Source organism: Podarcis filfolensis (genome assembly GCF_964270895.1).
Source record: "Podarcis filfolensis genome assembly, chromosome: 2".
In the NCBI taxonomy this organism is placed as follows: Eukaryota; Metazoa; Chordata; class Lepidosauria; order Squamata; family Lacertidae; genus Podarcis; species Podarcis filfolensis.
The window spans coordinates 88,819,034-88,838,060 of record NC_139605.1 but is presented as its reverse complement, the minus strand read 5'-3'; the positions used below and the strand labels follow the sequence as shown (position 1 = coordinate 88,838,060).

The window sequence follows — 19,027 nt, the reverse complement described above, 5'->3', positions numbered from 1 at the left end:
TTAACACCAAGACACAGCAAGAGAGGGGCTGGAATGTCGGCCTTCTTGTGCCTATCAGGCGTGCGGCATTATGGGAATCACCCAGATATGGCTTACAGCCCCCAAGTGGTTAGAGTGTTCAGTGTAAGATTGAATGCAGGAAGAAAGTAAAAAATGGACGTGTACAGTGTGGGAAGAATCACATTCCTAACCTCTCAGGTGAAAGGGTAATGGAAGCATCGAGATCATTGATAAACTGGAGCATCAGTAGCACACTAAAGATCAGTCAGAAGCATTAGGGAAGTGGAGGCTGAGTGAATGTGCTCCTTACAGGCCACCTACTCAAAAGCCTGACAGCTGGAAATTAATGTTTTCCACATCTGAATTTCAGTGGTAAGATCTGAACACTGGTGGTTAAATTCAGGTATCTTTATTCGTACTTGGGTGGCTAAACAAATCCCGTTATGGACATTTTGAGTTTTGCAGCCGAATTTGAATATTCTGAAACTGAGTTTAAAAACAAACAAACAAACAAACAAAAAACAAAGGAAGACAAAGGAAATAAATGTATTTGAATATGATGGTGCACTAAGTGCTAGGTCAGACTGGCAGCTGCTGAGAGAGAAATACTTGTTAGCATCAAAGGTATCCTAATAAGACAATAGATTTATCCCACTGAGGTATGACTCAGCTCATCCTGCAATGGGAAGCTGAAGGTAGGCTACTGAAGTTTATAAAATATGCCTGGCCTAGCTTAGAATGGGCTTACCTTTCTCCTCTACCTGATGAAGAATTCTAATAAAAGATGCCACCAATAAATTTCACCACCAGTGGGAAGGGTTAACTATTCTGTCTTGCCCACCCCCAGGAACCTCAGCTTTCACTTATTGAACAGAAGCAAACAAAAGTCAAATAGGAATCAAATTACCCTGAAAACTGCAGTCCACTAGATTCAGGAATTCAGTTCCAACCTTCCACCTAGTTCCATTTTTGAACTTTTGTTCTCAGGGCAGGTCTAACATGTCTCCAGCGACCAGGAAACTGCAGCCTGGATCTAGACAGCAGCATGACATTAACCCTTCAACTCCTCTCTTTGTTGTCCTCTACAGCATTCATTTCGGTGTCGGGAGACTGCCCCCTCCACCTGGATGAGATTCGCCACTTTCTGAACTTGTGTCCGGAGCTGTCGCTCGGCTGGTTTGAAGAAGGCCGGCTTGTTGCTTTCATTATTGGCTCTCTCTGGGATCAGGAACGACTCAGCCAGGTAGGAAATGGAAATCCTTTTAAATGCATCACTTTCCCATTACGTAACTGACGGAGAGAGAACATAGACAGACTCCGGCGTAAAGACACATCACCTTCTTATACTGATGGAGAGTACAATGGTACCTTGGTTCTCAAACTTAATCCATCCTGGAAGTCCGTTCTAAAACCAAAGCGTTCCAAAACCATGGCATGCTTTCTCATAGAAAGTAGTGCAAAATGGATTAATCTGTTCCAGACTTTTAAAAACAACCCCTAAAACAGCAAATTAACATGAATTTTATTATCTAACAATACCATTTCTGGGTTAGGGCTAGGGTTAATTTTAGGATTGGGTTAGGGGAAGGATTAGAATTAGGGTTAGGGTCAGTGTTGTTTTATTTTTTGTGATTTTGATTCATTTGCGGTTGGTTTGTTTTTTCAATTTGTTGTGTTGCTGCTTTTTCATGAGTTGCAAGTTTGTTGGCTTTGTGGTTTTCTGGATAGTTTCAGTTTTAATTTAAAATGCTCAGCTGTGGAACATGAAGCCTCTGCTTCCCAGCTGAGAGATCCCCAGCCCCGCTCCTGCTTGCACGCAAGTAGGAGTTGGATGGGGCTGCTCAGCTGGGGAGATGCAGGCTCCGTCACACTTTCCATTGAGGGGTTCGCGGCTGTGGGCTCTTTTAAACTTCTCCGCTCAAGGGAGAAGTTTAAAGGAGCCCCCACGTCAGCATCGGAGCCCATGTACCACCTGAAGGCAGCCAAACAGAATAGTTGCTGGGGTGGTGAAGGTGGAGGCAGCCCGGCAGCTACATCAGAGAACCCCTAAACCGCTGCTGAGGCAGCTGTTGGGCTGTCTCTGCATTGCCACCGATGCTCCTTTAAACTTCTTTATTGAGGTGAATGCAGCCACGCACCCCTCAATGGAAAAGTGTGACAGAGCCTACACCTCTCCAGGTGAGCAGCCCCATCCAGCTCCTACTCCCATGCAAGCAGGAGCTGGGGCACTCAGAACGGAAGTGTGGCACTGAAAAAGGAAGTGTAACACTCAAAACAGATTCCAAAAAAAGTTCGTAAACCGGAACATCTACTTCTGGGTTTGTGGCGTTCGAATTCCATGTTGTTTGTGAACTAAGCTGTTTGAAAACCGAGGTACCACTGTAGTACAGGCTTCCTCAACCTCGGCCCTCCAGATGTTTTGAGACTACAATTCCCATCATCCCTGACCACTGGTCCTGCTAGCTAGGGATCATGAGAGTTGTAGGCCAACAACATCTAGAGGGCCGAGGTTGAGGAAGCCTGCTGTAGTACATATGGCTTGGGAACTCTTCTCTTACTTTTCACATGCTTTGGTGAATGGGCTAGTATCATGCTTGCCCCACACTTTAACATCCCTTCACTCAGCTGCTGAAGTTCATTCAGTTTTCACTAGCCAGTATGCTGCCCCACTGTGGAACAAATGTAATGGCGCTCCAACAAAACAATTTTTCATTACGCAGCAGTGTCTGCTTTAAAAGCCATCGTTGTTCTTATATTTATACCCTGCCTTTTCCCTGATGGGACTCAAGAGGATTTGGGATTTTTGCAGGCATGAGCCAGTATGGTACCTGTACAAACACATAAATGCAATAATAAGAAACCACATTATTCTCCTTGAGAAGACTACTGATCAGGAGTCTTGCCCTGGAGCAGCTCTAAGGCAGATGCTGGATTCAGTGTGAAACGAACATTTCACTTTTTAACATTCTGAATACTGGAGAGGCTGCACAGCTCTCTTTAAATTGGGAGTGGGTGAACCTGTGGCCCTCCTGTAGTTGTTGGACTCCAACTCCCAGCAGCCCCAACCAGCATGGCCACGGGTTAGAAATGATGAGGCTTGCAGTCAAAAATGCCATAGGTTCCTCACTCCTGCTCTAAATATTAGAGCATTTCAGCTCTTTCTCCCGCCGCATGAATCTCATCACATTAGCCTAAATCAGGTCAAGTACAATGTGATTTGGAACCAGTGGCTTTCCCAATGCATGCCAGTCAAGAAACTATTTGATTCTTCATCATCATCATCCTATAGAAGAAAGTTGTCCCTTGTCTACTATAAGTAGTAGAGACAGTCTGCGCTAGGGTGTTAACAGTGGGTGGACCACATCTCTTAACAACCATCTGCTCTCTTTCTCCTCCCTCGGCAGGATGCTCTGACCCTGCACAAGCCTCATGGATCCACAGTCCATATCCATGTTCTGGCAGTCCACCGCACCTTCCGCCAGCAAGGCAAGGGCTCCATCTTGATGTGGCGCTACCTGCAGTACCTGTGCTGCCTGCCGTACGTGCGTCGAGCCACACTGATGTGTGAGGATTTTCTCGTCCCCTTCTACTCCAAGTGTGGTTTCAAGGCATTGGGCCCCTGTGAGATCACGGTGGGCTCTCTGACCTTCATCGAGATGGACCATGCCGTTCGTGGCCATGCCTTCATGCGCAGAAACAGTGGTTGCTGAGGAGGCGCCTCCCATTTCCATCCACATCTGGCTGGTGTTCTTGGAGGCAAAGAAGCCCAGTTTCCCAATGATTCCCACCAATGGGTCAGGGGAGTCCGATGGGTGGGTCACAAAGTTGCCAAGTTCTCTTCTCTGGGATAAGGAACTTCCACATCAGTGGTGAATTAGGCAAGTGAGCCTACACACACATATTAAAGTTACTGATGGGTCCCTTTTTAAGAAGTTTGAGAACCACTGCAATACGCAGATTGGTATGTTAACCCAAGCAACTCCTATCATAGCTATTGCTGCAAAGGCAACACAGATTTTAATGCGTAGTAGCGTTTTAGTAGCCAGTAATAGGTGTCGTAGCATTATAACCTCACAACTGCCTTTCAAACTGGTAGCTAAAATGCACCCCAGTTGTCTTCTCATTTGTGTCTTAGCTGAATTTGCGCCCTGCAGCAGTGACCATTGTATACATGGGGCAATGAAAGGCAGTAACTGCTCTTTCCTCAATTTAGCTATGAAGATGACAACAGCATGACATGGTGGTGAAGTTGTAGCCGCTAAGCATTATTCCCATCAACTAAGGGAGCAACTAAGTGACTGTTGTTGCCAGTACACTATAGGTCTGCAGGTTAGAATTTGGCAATTTTCAGAGTAACCATTGACTGTCAACCAGGGCCCCAGCTGCCTTTCTGCCTTATGACATTGGTTACCATCACCCATCAAAATGGTTGTAAGAAGACAAATGCTGCATCTATAACTATGAAGCAAGTCACAATATTGGCATATACAAATGCTTTCAGAAATCAAGCTTTCTGTTCTCAAAAGTGTGGTTTCTGTTGTAGCAGACTGCTTGCTATTTTTGGAATTAATAGAGCAATTAGGAAAAACATTACTTGAGAAGTAGAATCATTCAGTTACATCTGCCATTTTGTGGAATTACTGTTTGCCTTTGGAAAGGAGCAGCCGTCGCAGATGAAATTGTTGTCTCTTTGCTTGCAGTGGAGAAACTCCATGTCTTCTTGCACTGGCTGCTCTGTTGTTGTGAAATGCATGGAATCTGTGCTTGTATATTCTGTAAAAATATGTATATAAATGTGGTCTATGTGCTAAAACCAGAGCAGGCTTCTTTCTTAGCCGAGTTCCTCCCCAGATAAGTATTTGCCTGACAGATAAATCCAAGTCCCTGTTGACAAGGGGCAAGCCACATTTGCTTTAGGGTGTTTCCCTTTCTGGCTTTGACAAGAGCTACCCACAGCACAGAGGTGCAGAACCTACTCCCTCCTCCTCCTCCTGCAGCCCAGGTGCAACAAAGGTCTACAACTAGCAGGAGCAATGGATTTGTTAAATTTGAGGCTGTGCAGCGAGTACTTAACTCATTGCAGTTAATGTACATGCTTTGAAATGCAGTGACTTACTGCTGAAGCAAAAGCACTCGGCGCATGCCCCGAGAATGAGTATGTCCCTATGCCCCTGGGAGGACTGTGTCGATATTAGCAGGTGCTCATATGTAAGAGCTGATGATCATTCATGGTGGTGGGAGAGGAGGGGGTGCTCATGTGTACAATGCTCATCACACCCACAGAGATAAATAGCACATAGTGGGTGGTGGGTGGGGTCCAGCTGCTAGCACCCAATATGCTTCCTGACCCTCCTCATCCTTTTGATGTTTGGCGAGTGGGTAGGCGTTTGCCATGTTTCCTGTCCCTTGAAAGGTAAATTGGCTCCTTCAGCATGAACTAGAGGTCTGCATATCGAGTTTAAGGACAGAGTCCAACATGCATCTTCAGTAATTAATCTAGTCTGCACTGAATGTAAGGAAGGAATGTGCCCTCACCATGAAACAAGGCAGGCCTAGGGAAATAATGTTTGGAAGTTGGCAAAAACCACCATGACACAGCTTTCATAGTTGCATGCGTTGTAGCTCAATGGCTACAACTAAAGTAGAAATGCTTTTTAAGTTTAGTTATGGTCCGGTGCAAACATGGGCATTCTCTTGTGCTAGATTACCTACACATTACAGTTGCAGGGAAAGCAAAAACTGAGGAGGAGCAAGTTTTGGATCCCAAAGTGATCTACTTAAGATGGGTTTCTTATATGCCTTTCTCATGGCCAGAGCAGGTGCCTGTTTCTTAAAAGCTCTGGGGTTGGGGAAGGGTTTCACAAGTGAAATAAGTGTAATCTGTTTGAGGTTATACTAACTGTAAAATGGCTGGATTGAAATGTATGTTATCTTGGTGCCCAAGGCATGCGGGTTAGCCCTGGACGCTGATCAACACTTGTAGCTCCTTCCACTAAGCAAGAAAAAGCATTTGTTTTCTCCCCCTCCCACAACCCTTTGCATGCCATTTTTCACTTTGTTGAGTCAGCAAATAAATAACAGTGGTTTTTTTTTTCTAAGAGGGTCTTGCTTTTTATACACCCTTCCTTCACCACTCCCAATTATGTAATCAAATCAGGCAGTGATAAGATGGTGGGATGTAATTTTGTGCAGGCAATGGGGCAGGTTTAAGACCTGGATGGGAGGTGGAGAGAAAGGTTACAAGAAGTTAAAAATACTTATATTGTGATCAACTGAAGGTCCTGAGGGACATCCGAGTGGTATACAGAAGGCGGCTGGCAAGGGCACAGGGTAATGCAACTTGGGAAGTGGCTGGTTAGACAATGTGAGCAACATAAGAAGGCTAGGGCTCTTCCAGACATTAGCTGAATAACAGCTGTAGGTAGACCTAGATATACCTGCAATGGGACCTTACCCCATGGACCTCCTGTGCTCTGATGGCAATCTCATGAAAACTTGCTAAATCTAGAGAACTGCAAGGAATTACACATTAAATAAAAGGGAGGGTTTGGGGTTTCTTTAATACATTTTTTCTTCATAAACGCGTTCTAAAAATAAAGTCAGTCACTGGAGCAACAACATTTTGTAGATTTACCAACGTCTATTACGTGGGGCCACTTACAAGACAAGCTATTTCCATCCCTGGCTAAAAGGTTTACACAAGGCACTAAATAAATCACATTTTTTAAAAAAACACACATTTGCTTTTGATAAATTTAAATTTAATTTATTTAGACCAAAAATATCCTCCTCCACCCTCCACACAACGATCTCATCTGTCGCTACAGCGTGAGCCTGGCCTCTTCATCAGAGTGAAGTTATCCTTCAAGTCTGCTACAGAAATTTAAATTCACTCCGTATAAATACTGGACGAGGTACTAGCACTTCTTCCAGATGGCACAAGGTTTCTTTCAAAGCATCAACGCTACTTGCCATAAAGTGTTTGGTAGCAGAGATCGCAAATGTAAAGAAGGGGCAGGGGAGAAGAGAAATGCATATAAAATATCCCTTGGGCAAAAAAGACCAGGTTGTTTGTTTTCACAGTACAATTCACAGTACCACAAAAAGGCACTAAGGCAGGGAAGATTGCCACAAAGTCCAAGCACCATCTTGTGCCATAAGGCAATTAGGAAAGGGGCCCCCAAAACCAGGAGTTGCATAAAAGGAGGAACTTCAAGTAGGAAACCATAGACACAGGCAGACGGTAAATACGAGCAGTTCAACAGGATGTTGCCTCATCACTAAAGTGCTCTTTTGAAGTGACTGCCTCCCAGGCCTCCATCCCACAAAGGACCTAGTCAGTCCTATGGATGAAGGATGGCATTGGTTGCTTTGGCAGCTCATAGAAAGGAACTCAACCTAAGAGGCAGAGCTTGTAGATTCTCTACTACATTCCAAATGGTTGGTGGTTATCGCAACATCGAAACTTCAGCAAAGATTGCCACCCGCTGCAGGCACTGTAGTGGAGAAGCCTCTCGTAAGAGACTCTGACCCAATTCGGACACCAACAGGGTGATGTTGCTTCAAAGCTATACCTCTCAATGATGGCTCCTTGTGCCCAGAACTGTCAGAGAGGAACATACAAGAGACAGGTTGGCTTATGACTTTATCCCTTGCACCTAGGAGTTTTGCAAAAGGTAACAGGTGTTCTGCTTCAGCACTTGGAGCGTGAATGTTTCACGAGTGGTACAGGGAAAGCTGGAGAAGTGCAGATGTTTTGCCTTTTTTGACTGCCAGTGTTGCCTCTGTCTATTCCACTGCTGCTCAACATCAGACAGGTATCCCAAGTTTAAAATCCTCTCCTGCAAGCCCCATTCCACAGCCTCCCAGCTCCATCAATGCAAGACCTGGTTCAGATCATACTTCTCGCAAAACCTGTCAGTGAAAGGCAGGCAAGTGAGGTGCTCAATCCAGTGCCAGTTAATAGGGTACACATAGAGCCAGATCACCAGAGATGCGAAGAGCCCGACGAAGACCAGCATCGAGACGATGATCATGACTCTCTTGCGGTACTTGTCCATCGTGCCAAAGGTGATGTAGGGCAGGAAGGCGAAAGAGAGCAGCAGGCCGCTCAGGAAGCCAAAGATGTGTGCAATGTTGTCAATCCATGGCAGGAGGCCGCAGAGGAAGAGGAAGAGGACGATCCCAGAAAGGTTCAGGAAAGCCTTCATGGGCTTCTCGAGGACCTGCCAGCTCTGGAAAAGCTCCACAAAAAGGCAGGCTAACAAGCCGAACTGGGATCCTGCAGGGCCCACCTAGAAGAGGGAAGGAGGAAAAAGAAACTTAAAAATAAATCACGCAAGATGCAGTCCGCTCTTAGGCCAGCCAGGCTTTCTCCTCTCTCCACAACAGAGAACCCTGGAAAAGCAAATGGGCAGCAGAGTCCCAGAAGCTGTTAGTACAGTGATTTATTGTTCTGCATGGTAAACTTACCGTTATTCTCATTAAGCCTTAACGGTTGGTTTGTTGATCAAGGGGAATGAGTATTGGTTCCACTGCAAGAACTTTGAGGTTCAGATCTTGAACCTAGGTTCAGTTTCATTTCCTCTGGGGTTGTGGTTTCAAATCCCTCAGATCACAGTGCCAAGAGCAAGTTTTGGCCTCTACCAGTAAATGTCTCAGGTGGGGCACATATTTGTACACACACAAAGCCCCACATTCAGTGGGAGGAGAGCTTAAGAACTTGATGTTGCCACTCAGGGTAGAGAACACTGAGCTAGAGCTCAGAGGACAAAACGGGATGAAAGCAACTCATCAGGGCAACAAGTCGGGAGGTTGGGGGTTGTAATAAGCCGTACTTATGACCCAACCCTTTGACCCCCAAAGGAGGGGTGGGGAAAATCTCTGGCTCTCCAGGGGTTGTTGGATTCCTAGCTGCCATCAACTCCAGTGGTCAGGGATGCTAAAAGTTGCAATCCAACATATGGAGGCCCACAGGTTTCCTTGCCCTGGAAGGTAACAGCTTTGTGTTGTGTCAATTCCAGATAGCACAAGCTTAAACATATGTATTCTATGAATTTAGTTAGATTCTCTCCCTATTACATGAGTTTAGGATGGAAGTCTTCATCCTGGTTTTGCAAAGGTTGCACTATAATCACTAAAGATCTTCAGATGAAGGGTGGTACAGTATATAAATTTAATAATAATAATGATGATGATGATGATGATGATGATGATGTTGTTATGTTTTGCATGGCAGGGCCCTTCTGTTCTGCCCTAAAAGATTTCTCAATCTGTGCTAAAGAAACCCCTTTTTTTGGGGGGGGACCAAACATGTAAGTTCGGCATCAAAGGGCATGTTGGTCATTTTGCAAAATATTGCATGCTTTATTCTCAATCTGATATTTGAGTTTTTGTAGGGTTTAAAAAATAATAATTAAAAACAACATTTGGAATTCATGAGATACAGGTACGTAGCTAAACAGGTACGGCTGACAGTCCCTACCTGAACGCCAGGCCCTTTGCACGAACGTTTATAAAAATATCTTGCCCAACCATGAGAGCTAAACATTTCCTGTAGCCTAAAACAAAGGAAGTTTAGATCTCAAATCTGCATCACCTACTTTCTTTCACATGGGCTTTGACTTCTGCCATCATTCAGCAGCTAATCCCCACTGTGCAAGCCACCTTCCCTGTCCTCAAACAGAACTGGACAGAGTCACACTGAAACTTTCCTTCCATCAGAGCAACACTTAGAAACACCAATATTCAGAATTCAGCTCATAGGTCTTGAGCAGAGCACAGAACTGCCAAGTCAAAATAAAGCATACTTGGGGTTCTTTGCTATGTTTTTACCTTGGTTTAGGCCCTAGAACTCATACAGCAAAAGAGAAAGGCCCGAGTCATATTAAAACAAGAGGGAAATTAAAGGTTATTCAAGGTTACAGTGTGTTTGTCTAAATCAAGGGACCATAAATTCACTAGATAATCGAGTCCTTGCCAGATATTTTGGCCTGCTGCTCCCATCAGCTCCAGCCAGCACAATGAAGTTGTCGTCCAAAACAACCAGAGGCCACTCAGTTGGCAAAGGATGGGCCAACCAGCCCCATGAAAGTCAGGCTATTGTGCTGGGATGCTAGAACTCAGCAAAGAGTGTGCAGCCCATCTTGGCTGATTGGAGCCCTTCAGAATGGCCTTAATTTCCTTGTGCCTTCCCCAAGTGCTGGATTAAAGGAGATGGGGGTCCTGCAGGAATGGAATATTCTATGCTCTCCTCTGCCTGCACTCAGGGATACAGACAATCAATCAATCAATCAATCAGTCAATCAATCAATCAATCAATCAATCAATCAACCAACCAACCAACCAACCACATGCAGAAGCAAGTCCTGTGGTTAGTATGCCCCATACATCCTGAGGGACATAGGTTAAGGCCAGGGCAATGTTTTCTGCAATTTTGCTCAAGAGCAGTAGCACTGCTTCATTTGGCACCAAGCCCAGAATTCAGAAACCTCTGAATAACAGGATTTTGTAGTAGTAGCAGTAGCAATAAAACAACAACACTACGAGGTATAATGTCCCTGTTTCAGCTGGGCTGGTTGTTTTGCGAGCATGTGGTTTTCGTTGTATCTGTTGTATTTTATAGAAGTTCTTAGCTGGCTTGAGGGTTCTAGTAAAAAAGCAGGATATATACTCCTCATGAAGATAGCCTCAAAACTAATGGGCAACATCTGGTGAGGACACAGAAGCTGGAGTAGAATGACAATGTCCAGTACAGCTCCTTGCCTAGAAGCAGAGTGAACTGAGTAAATTTCAATCATTTAGACCAGTGGCAGCATCCAGTTTTCCTAAGCACCAAGAGTTTGCGCCTTCTGTGCGCACAGAGTACTGGTAAAGGTGTGTGTGTGTGTGTGTGTGTGTGTGTGTGTGTGTGCTTAGCAGTTTAAAAAGTTTCACGCCAGGGAACTAGAGTTGTGCAAAGTGATTAACAATAACCTCTTCATGTTAGAATGCCATTCATTTTGACAACCAAATGAAGAGATAAGTTTAAGAAACTGAAGGTGAAAACACTCCATTTACCTATAAAACGGTACCACATACGAAGACTGTAAATAGTCTGCATAATAAAGTATTATTTAAAAAACCAAAAAATGAACACCACCCAGACAAGTAATGGTACCTCTTCAATTATATGGTGGTTTCCAGTTGGCAGATCATTCCTTTTTTTAAATATGAACTTAACAACATAGGGCAGCCCCTAAAACCACCAATGAAGCTGCAATGCTTGAGAGTTATTTCAGAAGGGGAAGGCTCAGGAGCTTGCAGTGACTCAGCAGCCGGCTGCAGCCGCTGCCCCACAAGGCTGTAGGTGGAGAAGCTGCTGATGAGATCCAAGGGATTAGATGGGTGATCTCCTTTAGAGCCTGTCAGGACGTCAGATTAGCCACCTGCCTGTTCCATCAACTAAAAAAGGGGGGGTGGGCACCCTCACGTGTGAACAAATAGGGCAGCCAGCATGTGCTGGTCCAGCACATGGAAACCAGACAGCTGCAATTGCTAAAGCATCATTTCGCTCCCACATCTGACTGAAGAGAATAAAACCAGTGAGGCTGTCCACAACAGCCAGCCAAAAAGAGGCACTGACACCTCACTGTCAGCATCTACCTTGCTGTAAGCTCATATAATGGCCTTCTTTTTTTTTTTGCCAGGAGAGCTGAATTGCGTACATACGTAGAATATCTATTTAAGTCTTTCTAATGAAATTACGTACAAGACAATATTCTTTGTCATTTTGCAGGTGCAGAGGTTTCTGCCATCCCTCTTTCTTCCAAACAGGAAGTCTAAAGTTCTGATCCAAAGCACATTTATCTTCAAGTCAAGGTCCATTGGGATTATTTTTTTTTTAAAAAAAACACACAACCCCACAGTTGTAAGCTTCTTTCACCATCTTCTGGAGGATTAAAGTGCAATTAGTTCTCCAAAGGGTTGATAAGACACTAGACAGCTAAAGGCTAATTCACACTAATTTTTGAAGAGTCACCATCAGTGTTATTACATAGATAACTCCCCCCACCCCACAACATCCATGGGAGTGTGTTGTGAAAGAGCTCTCAGAGTAGTATAAACACACACATATATATCCCTCAGCAAAAAAAAGGGGGGGTGGAAAGATTGCTACACTTGCTCTCAAGGAAATTCTATGCCTCTAAATTGTGCACATCAGACAGAGCTTTTGTTTTGCCTTTAAGCAATGGAATTTCTTGGGGACACAAACTCAATAATCCTGGCCAGCAGCCCTCCACCTCTGGTGTTATCCCCCCACCTCTTAAGTTATTCTGGATTTCTGTAAACCTTGGGAGAGGGGTCTCCTAAGTCTGCTGATACCTTCCTTCTTGTGTATGGACAATGCCATTTGAATAGGCACTCAAATAATGAGTTTAGTCTTAGTATAGATAGCAGTGGCGGTGAATCTTTCCCATACCAAGGGTTACATTCCATAATGAACAACTTTGTGGGGGCCACATGCTGGGGTGGGTGGGGTCAGAGGCAAAACTAACTGGAGCCACATATATGATGTACAGTAGAGTACATTCTAGCTACAAACAGAAGGTCAGGCCTACACACATAAACACCCCTCTATCAACTGCGGGAGGCAGTGGAAGACAGGAGTGCCTGGTGTGCTCTGGTCCATGGGGTCACGAAGAGTCAAACACGTCTAAACGACTAAACAACAACAACATCCCATCCAGTCAAGCAAGGGGCATCACCACACATTCAAGTCAAAAGCACTCGTGGAGGGTTTGGAGCAGGGAAGTGGAAGGCTGTAGCCTGGAAGTTTCATGAGGGACACAACGAGGGGTCTTGAGGTTTACAAGCATCCCCTCTGGCCTGAGTTTTCCCAGCCTTGGTACACAGGAGCTGGTCACTGCCTGCAAGGGGAAGGCCCTTCCAGCTTGAACACCACACTGAGCCAGACCACCTTTGCTCCAGAGGAACATGACATTGGAGAGATGCTTTATTACCTGACATTGGTTTGAGAGACACTCTGAGAGCCCTTTGTGTTGAAGAGCATGCAAGAACACATACACACAAATCGCGTGGAAGGGGAATTTAAAGCTTGAGTAAAAGGATAGCTCCACCTTGCTGGCTGTAGCTGCTTATGACTCTCTGCAAAATCTCCTTTCTCATATCTTCAAGGAAACCAAAGCAGAGCTTCTTTTTGCTCTCACGTGCCTGGGCGATGTCAGGAGTCAGCTGGCAGCTGGCCAGCTGGCAGCTCGCTCAGGGTCATGACATCACTCACCTGCAGTAACATCCCCTTCACGTGGGCCGAGAGGAGCAGAGGAGGTGGGAGGATAAATCTAAGGGAAAGCAGCTCCTGAAATAATCCCTCCAAGGCGAGGGAACACAACAGGAGGCCAATGTGCCAGATGCAGCTCACAGATTTCCCTTTTAAAACCCCATTAGCCAGTTTGCTCCACAGTAAGATTGACAATGGGCCCAGATGTTTCCATGGCAGATGACAAAAGTCCACCTTCATTTCTAAGCAACAATTGTGGGGGCAGAGGGAGTGTGCAGGGTGTGTGTGCGCTTTGTTCAATATCCTGGTCCTGCCATGCACCACCAAGATCTTCCTGCATCAAGGATGAAGGCCTGAAGGGGGCATCTGAGCACGTTCAGATGAACACAACTTAAAAGTGTGCAGGATTTCCAACCACATAGAGGTTTCCAACAGGGGGTTTCCTAGATAGAAGCCCTCTTTAGACCTTCACAAATCGATGCAAACGCTGGGGCAAGGCTTGCATGCACAACCCCACCGCTTCTTTGCGTTTTCTTTTCCAGGCATTCAAAGGGTTGTCATCATGAGCAACTCAAGTTGTCAGCCACCTATCAAAAATGAGTGCAGAAGAGGGCACTGACTCCATAATGGCCAAGAGAACTATGGGGAGGCCTACTCAAATATGCTGAAATATCAAATGACACAAGCCCTCTTGGGACTGCCCGTCTCCAGATATCAATGCTTCTCAATGCACAGGCCTTTCCACCTGTACACAGAAAGCCAGGAACATGCCTGAAATCCTAGAGAGCCACTGCCAGTTACTGTAGACAATACCAAGCTAGATGGACAAATGGTTTGACTCAGTAAAAGACAGCTTCCTATGTCCAGTTTACTTTCAATTACACCTGAGATTCAAACCAAACATGGCATTAGAACACCACTTCCATACTTCTCTTTTTCTGGGGTGGCAAGAAATGCGAGAGCATGTGTGGCGACTTCTGTGTGACTTCAGGAACTAGAGGGATACCTCGAGTAGAGTTTCCAATAGGCAGACATGGTGCAGGAGGGTGCAAGAACTACAGCCACCTTATTTACATTGTTCACGGGGTGCCTTCCCTAGTCTTTCTTATCTTCCCCCCCACTCAGCAGATACTTCCTTCTTCTCTTTCCCAAATATTTTTAACACCTGAACATCTGGTGCTAAAATCACAGTGGCATCGTACGGATCACACACACTGCTCATTATCAACCTCATTTCTGCACTGTCAATTTCAGAGCTTGTTGTATAGAGGAAAGGCATTCTTGCCGGCTGCTCAGACTTATCGAACCCCCTTCCCTTTAAACATAGGGATGGGGGAAACCTGCAGCCTGCCAGATCTCAAGGGCCTCCAAATCCCCATCACCCCTAGACAGCATAGCAAATGGTCAGGGATGATGGGAGTTGTAGTCCTACCACATCTGCAGGGCTGCAGGCTTTAGGTCTTCCGGCACTTCTGATTCCATGGGCATGCCCAGTTCTGAATACAGCTGGGGCATTTTCTACTTAGGTTGTCACACACAAGAGGAAGTCACATGAAGACAAAATGCTGCTGTATGGAGTGCTCTCATTCAATTGGTCCAGCTAGCCCATGGGTAGGCAAACTAAGGCCCGGGGGACCAGATCCAGCCCAATCGCCTTCAAAATCCGACCCGTGGACGGTCTGGGAATCAGCATGTTTTTACATGAGTAAAAATTTAAAATGCATCTCTGGGTTATTTGTGGGGCACAAGGTCTGAGGGACAGTGGACTGGCCCCCTGCTGAAAAAGTTTGCTGAGCCCTGAGCTAGCCAGCCAGCCAGAGCCTGCTGATTTCTCCTTCTTGAGAGTGCATCCATAAGAACTGCTGCTCAGATAAGGAGTTCACTATTTAGTCACTCTCCAAAAAAGGGGTTTTAACCTCCCCACTGCATGAAGGTGGCACTTACCTCTGCTCTGTATGGAAGGAAGATGGCACTCGCCAGATTGCCCGTGATGCCACTGAGGATGTAAATGATGGAGATTCTATGCCAGCCTGCCAGCTTCTCCAAATCCCTGAGGACTGTCATCTGAAAGATCACCGACACCAGGCAGTGGATAACCCTACAGGGCAAAGACAGACGGATGCTTTGCATTTGAGCTCCTAGTTGGCATCGCAACAGCATTCCTTCCTCCATTCTTATCTGAGAAACTCACAAGTAATGTCCGTCATGCTAAATGGGCCTTTGGCAATCTTGAATCAGTGGCTCATGTTCTCCTGTCCTGTCCCCTTTATAAAGATCTGAGGAATGAGATCATTACCCCACTCTTACCATCCTAGGCTGCCCATCTGAGGCCACATTGTTCTTTCTTTTATCAGATCAAAATGATCAGACAACAGCAAAGGTTGCTAGGTTTATCGAGGGTGCAATGAGATTAAGGGCCACTATCTGAACGATAATCTTGGTCATTTGATTGCCATTTTTACCCATTGCTGTCTTTTTTATTTGTATATATTGCTTGTTTTATGTTGCCATGGTCGTTGGCTAATGCGAATAAAGTTATCTATCTATCTATGGGCCTTTGGCAATTTGAGAAACATCCCTGGATTTGTGCAAGTGGTTGTGAAGTCAATATTCAAAAAGGGACAGTTTGCCAGGGCACGTTGCCAGGACTCAGTCACAGAATCAAAGGTCAAATTTAGAGGGTCGTGAGGGGGGCAAAGGCCCAAGGATAGGTTAGGCATCCTTGCAAGATAAAGTCCTGAGCAATAAACCCAAGACCATAAATCCAGGCCACAACCAGAAGAGTTCCATTTAAACTGTCTGGGTCAGACTGACAGAAACAGGTGTGTCAGTTATAATAACAAAATAGGAATCCAGGAAGGATGGGGTGTCACAGAAACAAAGTTAGAAGGTGGAATGTCTCTAGAGCCTGAGATTCCTAATGCAAAATAAATTCAGGCAGATTTCAATCTATTTCTTGCAGCTTGACAGGCAAGGCGGGGCCAAAGGCACTTGAAACCAGTGATCAGCTGGAGTGGTACACTGGGCAGAGTGTCTAACAAGGACTGGGGAGACCAGGGTTCAAATTCTTAATCATCCACAGCCACCATCTCTCTGCCTGACTGACCAACGCAGCAGAGTGCTGGGGAGAAAATAACTGCACAAGGTCTTGAAAAATGTGTGGAATATAAAAGCTTCAATGAAAAGGCTTTGACAGGCAAAACAAAAAACCAGCCACAGAGCCCAAAAGGCTCAGACCCAAGGCACTGCACTCCCCACAATCTTCTCACCTACCCTGCATGAAGAAATAAGGACAACCAGAGTCTATAAATCTGATCAGGACTCTCTGGGTTCCGAAACGGCAAAAGGCCACACACCTCATCCATGCAGTGTACCTGGGGGGAGGGGAGGGGAGAGAGAGAGAGCATTAAAGCATGTAGACAAATGGAACTCTCTGAACCCAGTTTTGCTGTGATAGAATTGATGTTCGTTCACCTTCTTACTGGACTTTCCTAGCATGTAAGTGGTCATATTAACTTCAAGAAAGGCTGAACTTTAAAAGGATTTCCCACCTACAAACCCTGGGACATTACTTGCCTGTGAACAGAGAGTTGCTTCTTCATGAAAGTAGCCATGCATGAATTCGCAGTACTCTCGAGTAGTGATCTGACAACTAGTACAAAGAGAGAGAAATGTCGTTATAGGGGTTTGTTCCTGTGGAAAGTCTCAGTTAATATCCCCTTAACAATCCAAAGTATGTTTGCTTTCCCTGCTCAGTCTCTCCTACACAGGCCATTATGCCACCCCCCCACCCCACAGCAGCCATTTTGGATTTACTGGTGCCCATGCCACTTCCTCAAAATTCCAAATCTACTCACTGGCCAAAAAACATTGGTGACTCCTCAGTTAAAATTATTTCTTTTACCTACCTAAACCTAAGGAGCTAGATCTCAGGATTCTGAAGATACAAGCTTTCTAAAAGCTCAGCTCTGGTGTTGCTGAGTGTTCTTTGTAATTCAGCATGTTAAGAAAGGATAATTTCCCTTAACTGACCTGGGATTGCTAAGGAAGCTGACGGGATCAAAGGCAAGTTCCTACCCAAATAAGAGAAGCAGGCAGGTCTGTGGCTGCTAACACCATCACTTAGGGCCGCATGAGACATGAGTACTTACCTGCCTTTGGTTCCAAGACAGCATGGCCTTCCTTTAATGTCACAGTCTATATGTAACAACCCAGTGTGGTTACTTTTGGCCTGATCAGTACATATCTGTAAATAAAAGGTTTACAATTAGAAGAAAAGGCTTTAAGTAAATCCATGTGTAATTTACCTTCAGCATACTTGCCAGTTTTATCATTTAACCACTACTGTCAGTTACTACAATGACCTACCAGGCGACAGACAGACTGGAACACAACCAAGAGGATATCCTAAACCAGAGATTAGGAGCCCATAAAGCATCCAATGATGCAGGGTTCCAATTCCCATCACCCCTGACAATGGGCTAGGTTGTCTGGGGCTGATGGGAGTTGGAGACTAACAACATTTGGTAGGGGGCAGAGGTTCTCCTGTCCCTGTCCTAAACCAACAGTCCTCTTAAAATTGTTTGCACATCTAGTATAAACTCAGGTTCAGGGATTCTAAGACCCCTAGCTATTTTCTCATGACTAGTCCTCCAGCCAGAGCACATTATTTTCCAACAGGCAATCACCAAGCGGAAAGATTTGCTAGGAGAAATTTGCTTATTTATTCATAAAATTGCTATGCCTCCCTTCATCTGAGGATCACAGGGCAGTTTGCAATAGAAAAAACACCCCCCAAAAATGCATAACATAGCAACAAACAATACCGTCTACCAACAGTATTTAGTTTGGTGTGGATTACAACAGAGAGGAATAAAAGAGGTTTGAGTAGTACCATTTCATCATCAACCAAACCAGGATTCAGCCATCATGAGTCATTAGTCAAGTGTGGGTGAGAACATGAGAACACCACAGTTTATCCTTCCAGCAGGTACTACCTAACTACAGTGAGTGTTTCTACCTTATCTTCTGTCCAAAATTTAATTGACAGCAACTAGGTGGAACATGTCCATGTATCTAGGGGTGTGAATCATGATATCACCAAGTCCTGGGCTGTGATTTTTTTAAAAAGCTTACTAGAGTCTATAATCCTACACACAGAAAGATTTAGGATCCGTTTCACTGGAAGGCAGAAGGAAAATGGAAGAAGAGATTGGCGTTTGAGCGTGTGCATTTGCGTGTACAGTGGTACCTTGGGTTACAAAAACCTCAGGTTACAGACTCCACTAACCCGGAAGTAGTACCTCGGGTTAAGAACTTTACATCAGGTTGAGAACAGAAATTGTGTGCCAGCAGCGCGGCGGCAATGGGAGGCCCTATTAGCTGAAGTGGTACCTCAGGTTAAGAACAGTTTCAGGTTAAAAATGAACTTCTGGAACAAATTAAGTTCGTAACCAGAGGTACCACTGTATGTGCACATGTAAATACATTCCTTAAAATACACACACACACACACACACACACACAATGCACAGCTACAGCCTTCTTCCCTCTTCATCCACGTCTGCATGCATCTGGAAATAAAGGGGGAATCTCAAACCTCAAACCTTTGTCTTTCAGTAAGACCATCTCTGTTAAAGTTCAGCCTTGCATGCCATGCAAAAGACTAGCGTACCCAAGTCTTTCCTTGCTTGAGTTTGATGGACAGGGATGCATGCATGCAGCTGCATGCAGTATATGTCCAATGCC

At 45.1% G+C, this 19,027-nt stretch overlaps 2 protein-coding genes across 15 annotated transcripts in view; one reads left to right on the top strand and one right to left on the bottom strand.

Annotated features, from left to right (window-relative positions):
• AANAT (aralkylamine N-acetyltransferase) overlaps positions 1-6,098 on the top strand; it is a 47,423-nt gene extending 41,325 nt beyond the window's left edge. For all 12 annotated transcript variants that reach the window (XM_083597977.1, XM_083597975.1, XM_083597978.1 and 9 more), the window contains 2 exons: positions 1,089-1,243; positions 3,405-6,098. In XM_083597977.1, coding sequence (XP_083454103.1) covers positions 1,089-1,243; positions 3,405-3,710 — 461 coding nt within the window. In that variant the 3' untranslated portion in view covers positions 3,711-6,098. The remainder of the gene's footprint in view (positions 1-1,088; positions 1,244-3,404) is intronic.
• Positions 6,099-6,541: 443 nt separating this feature from the next.
• The window catches only part of RHBDF2 (rhomboid 5 homolog 2), a 64,985-nt gene continuing 52,499 nt past the window's right edge, over positions 6,542-19,027 (bottom strand). For all 3 annotated transcript variants that reach the window (XM_083597859.1, XM_083597860.1, XM_083597861.1), the window contains exons 14-18: positions 17,431-17,525; positions 16,856-16,931; positions 16,553-16,653; positions 15,224-15,377; positions 6,542-8,294 (exon numbers count right to left, since the gene is read on the bottom strand). In XM_083597859.1, coding sequence (XP_083453985.1) covers positions 7,875-8,294; positions 15,224-15,377; positions 16,553-16,653; positions 16,856-16,931; positions 17,431-17,525 — 846 coding nt within the window. In that variant the 3' untranslated portion in view covers positions 6,542-7,874. The remainder of the gene's footprint in view (positions 8,295-15,223; positions 15,378-16,552; positions 16,654-16,855; positions 16,932-17,430; positions 17,526-19,027) is intronic.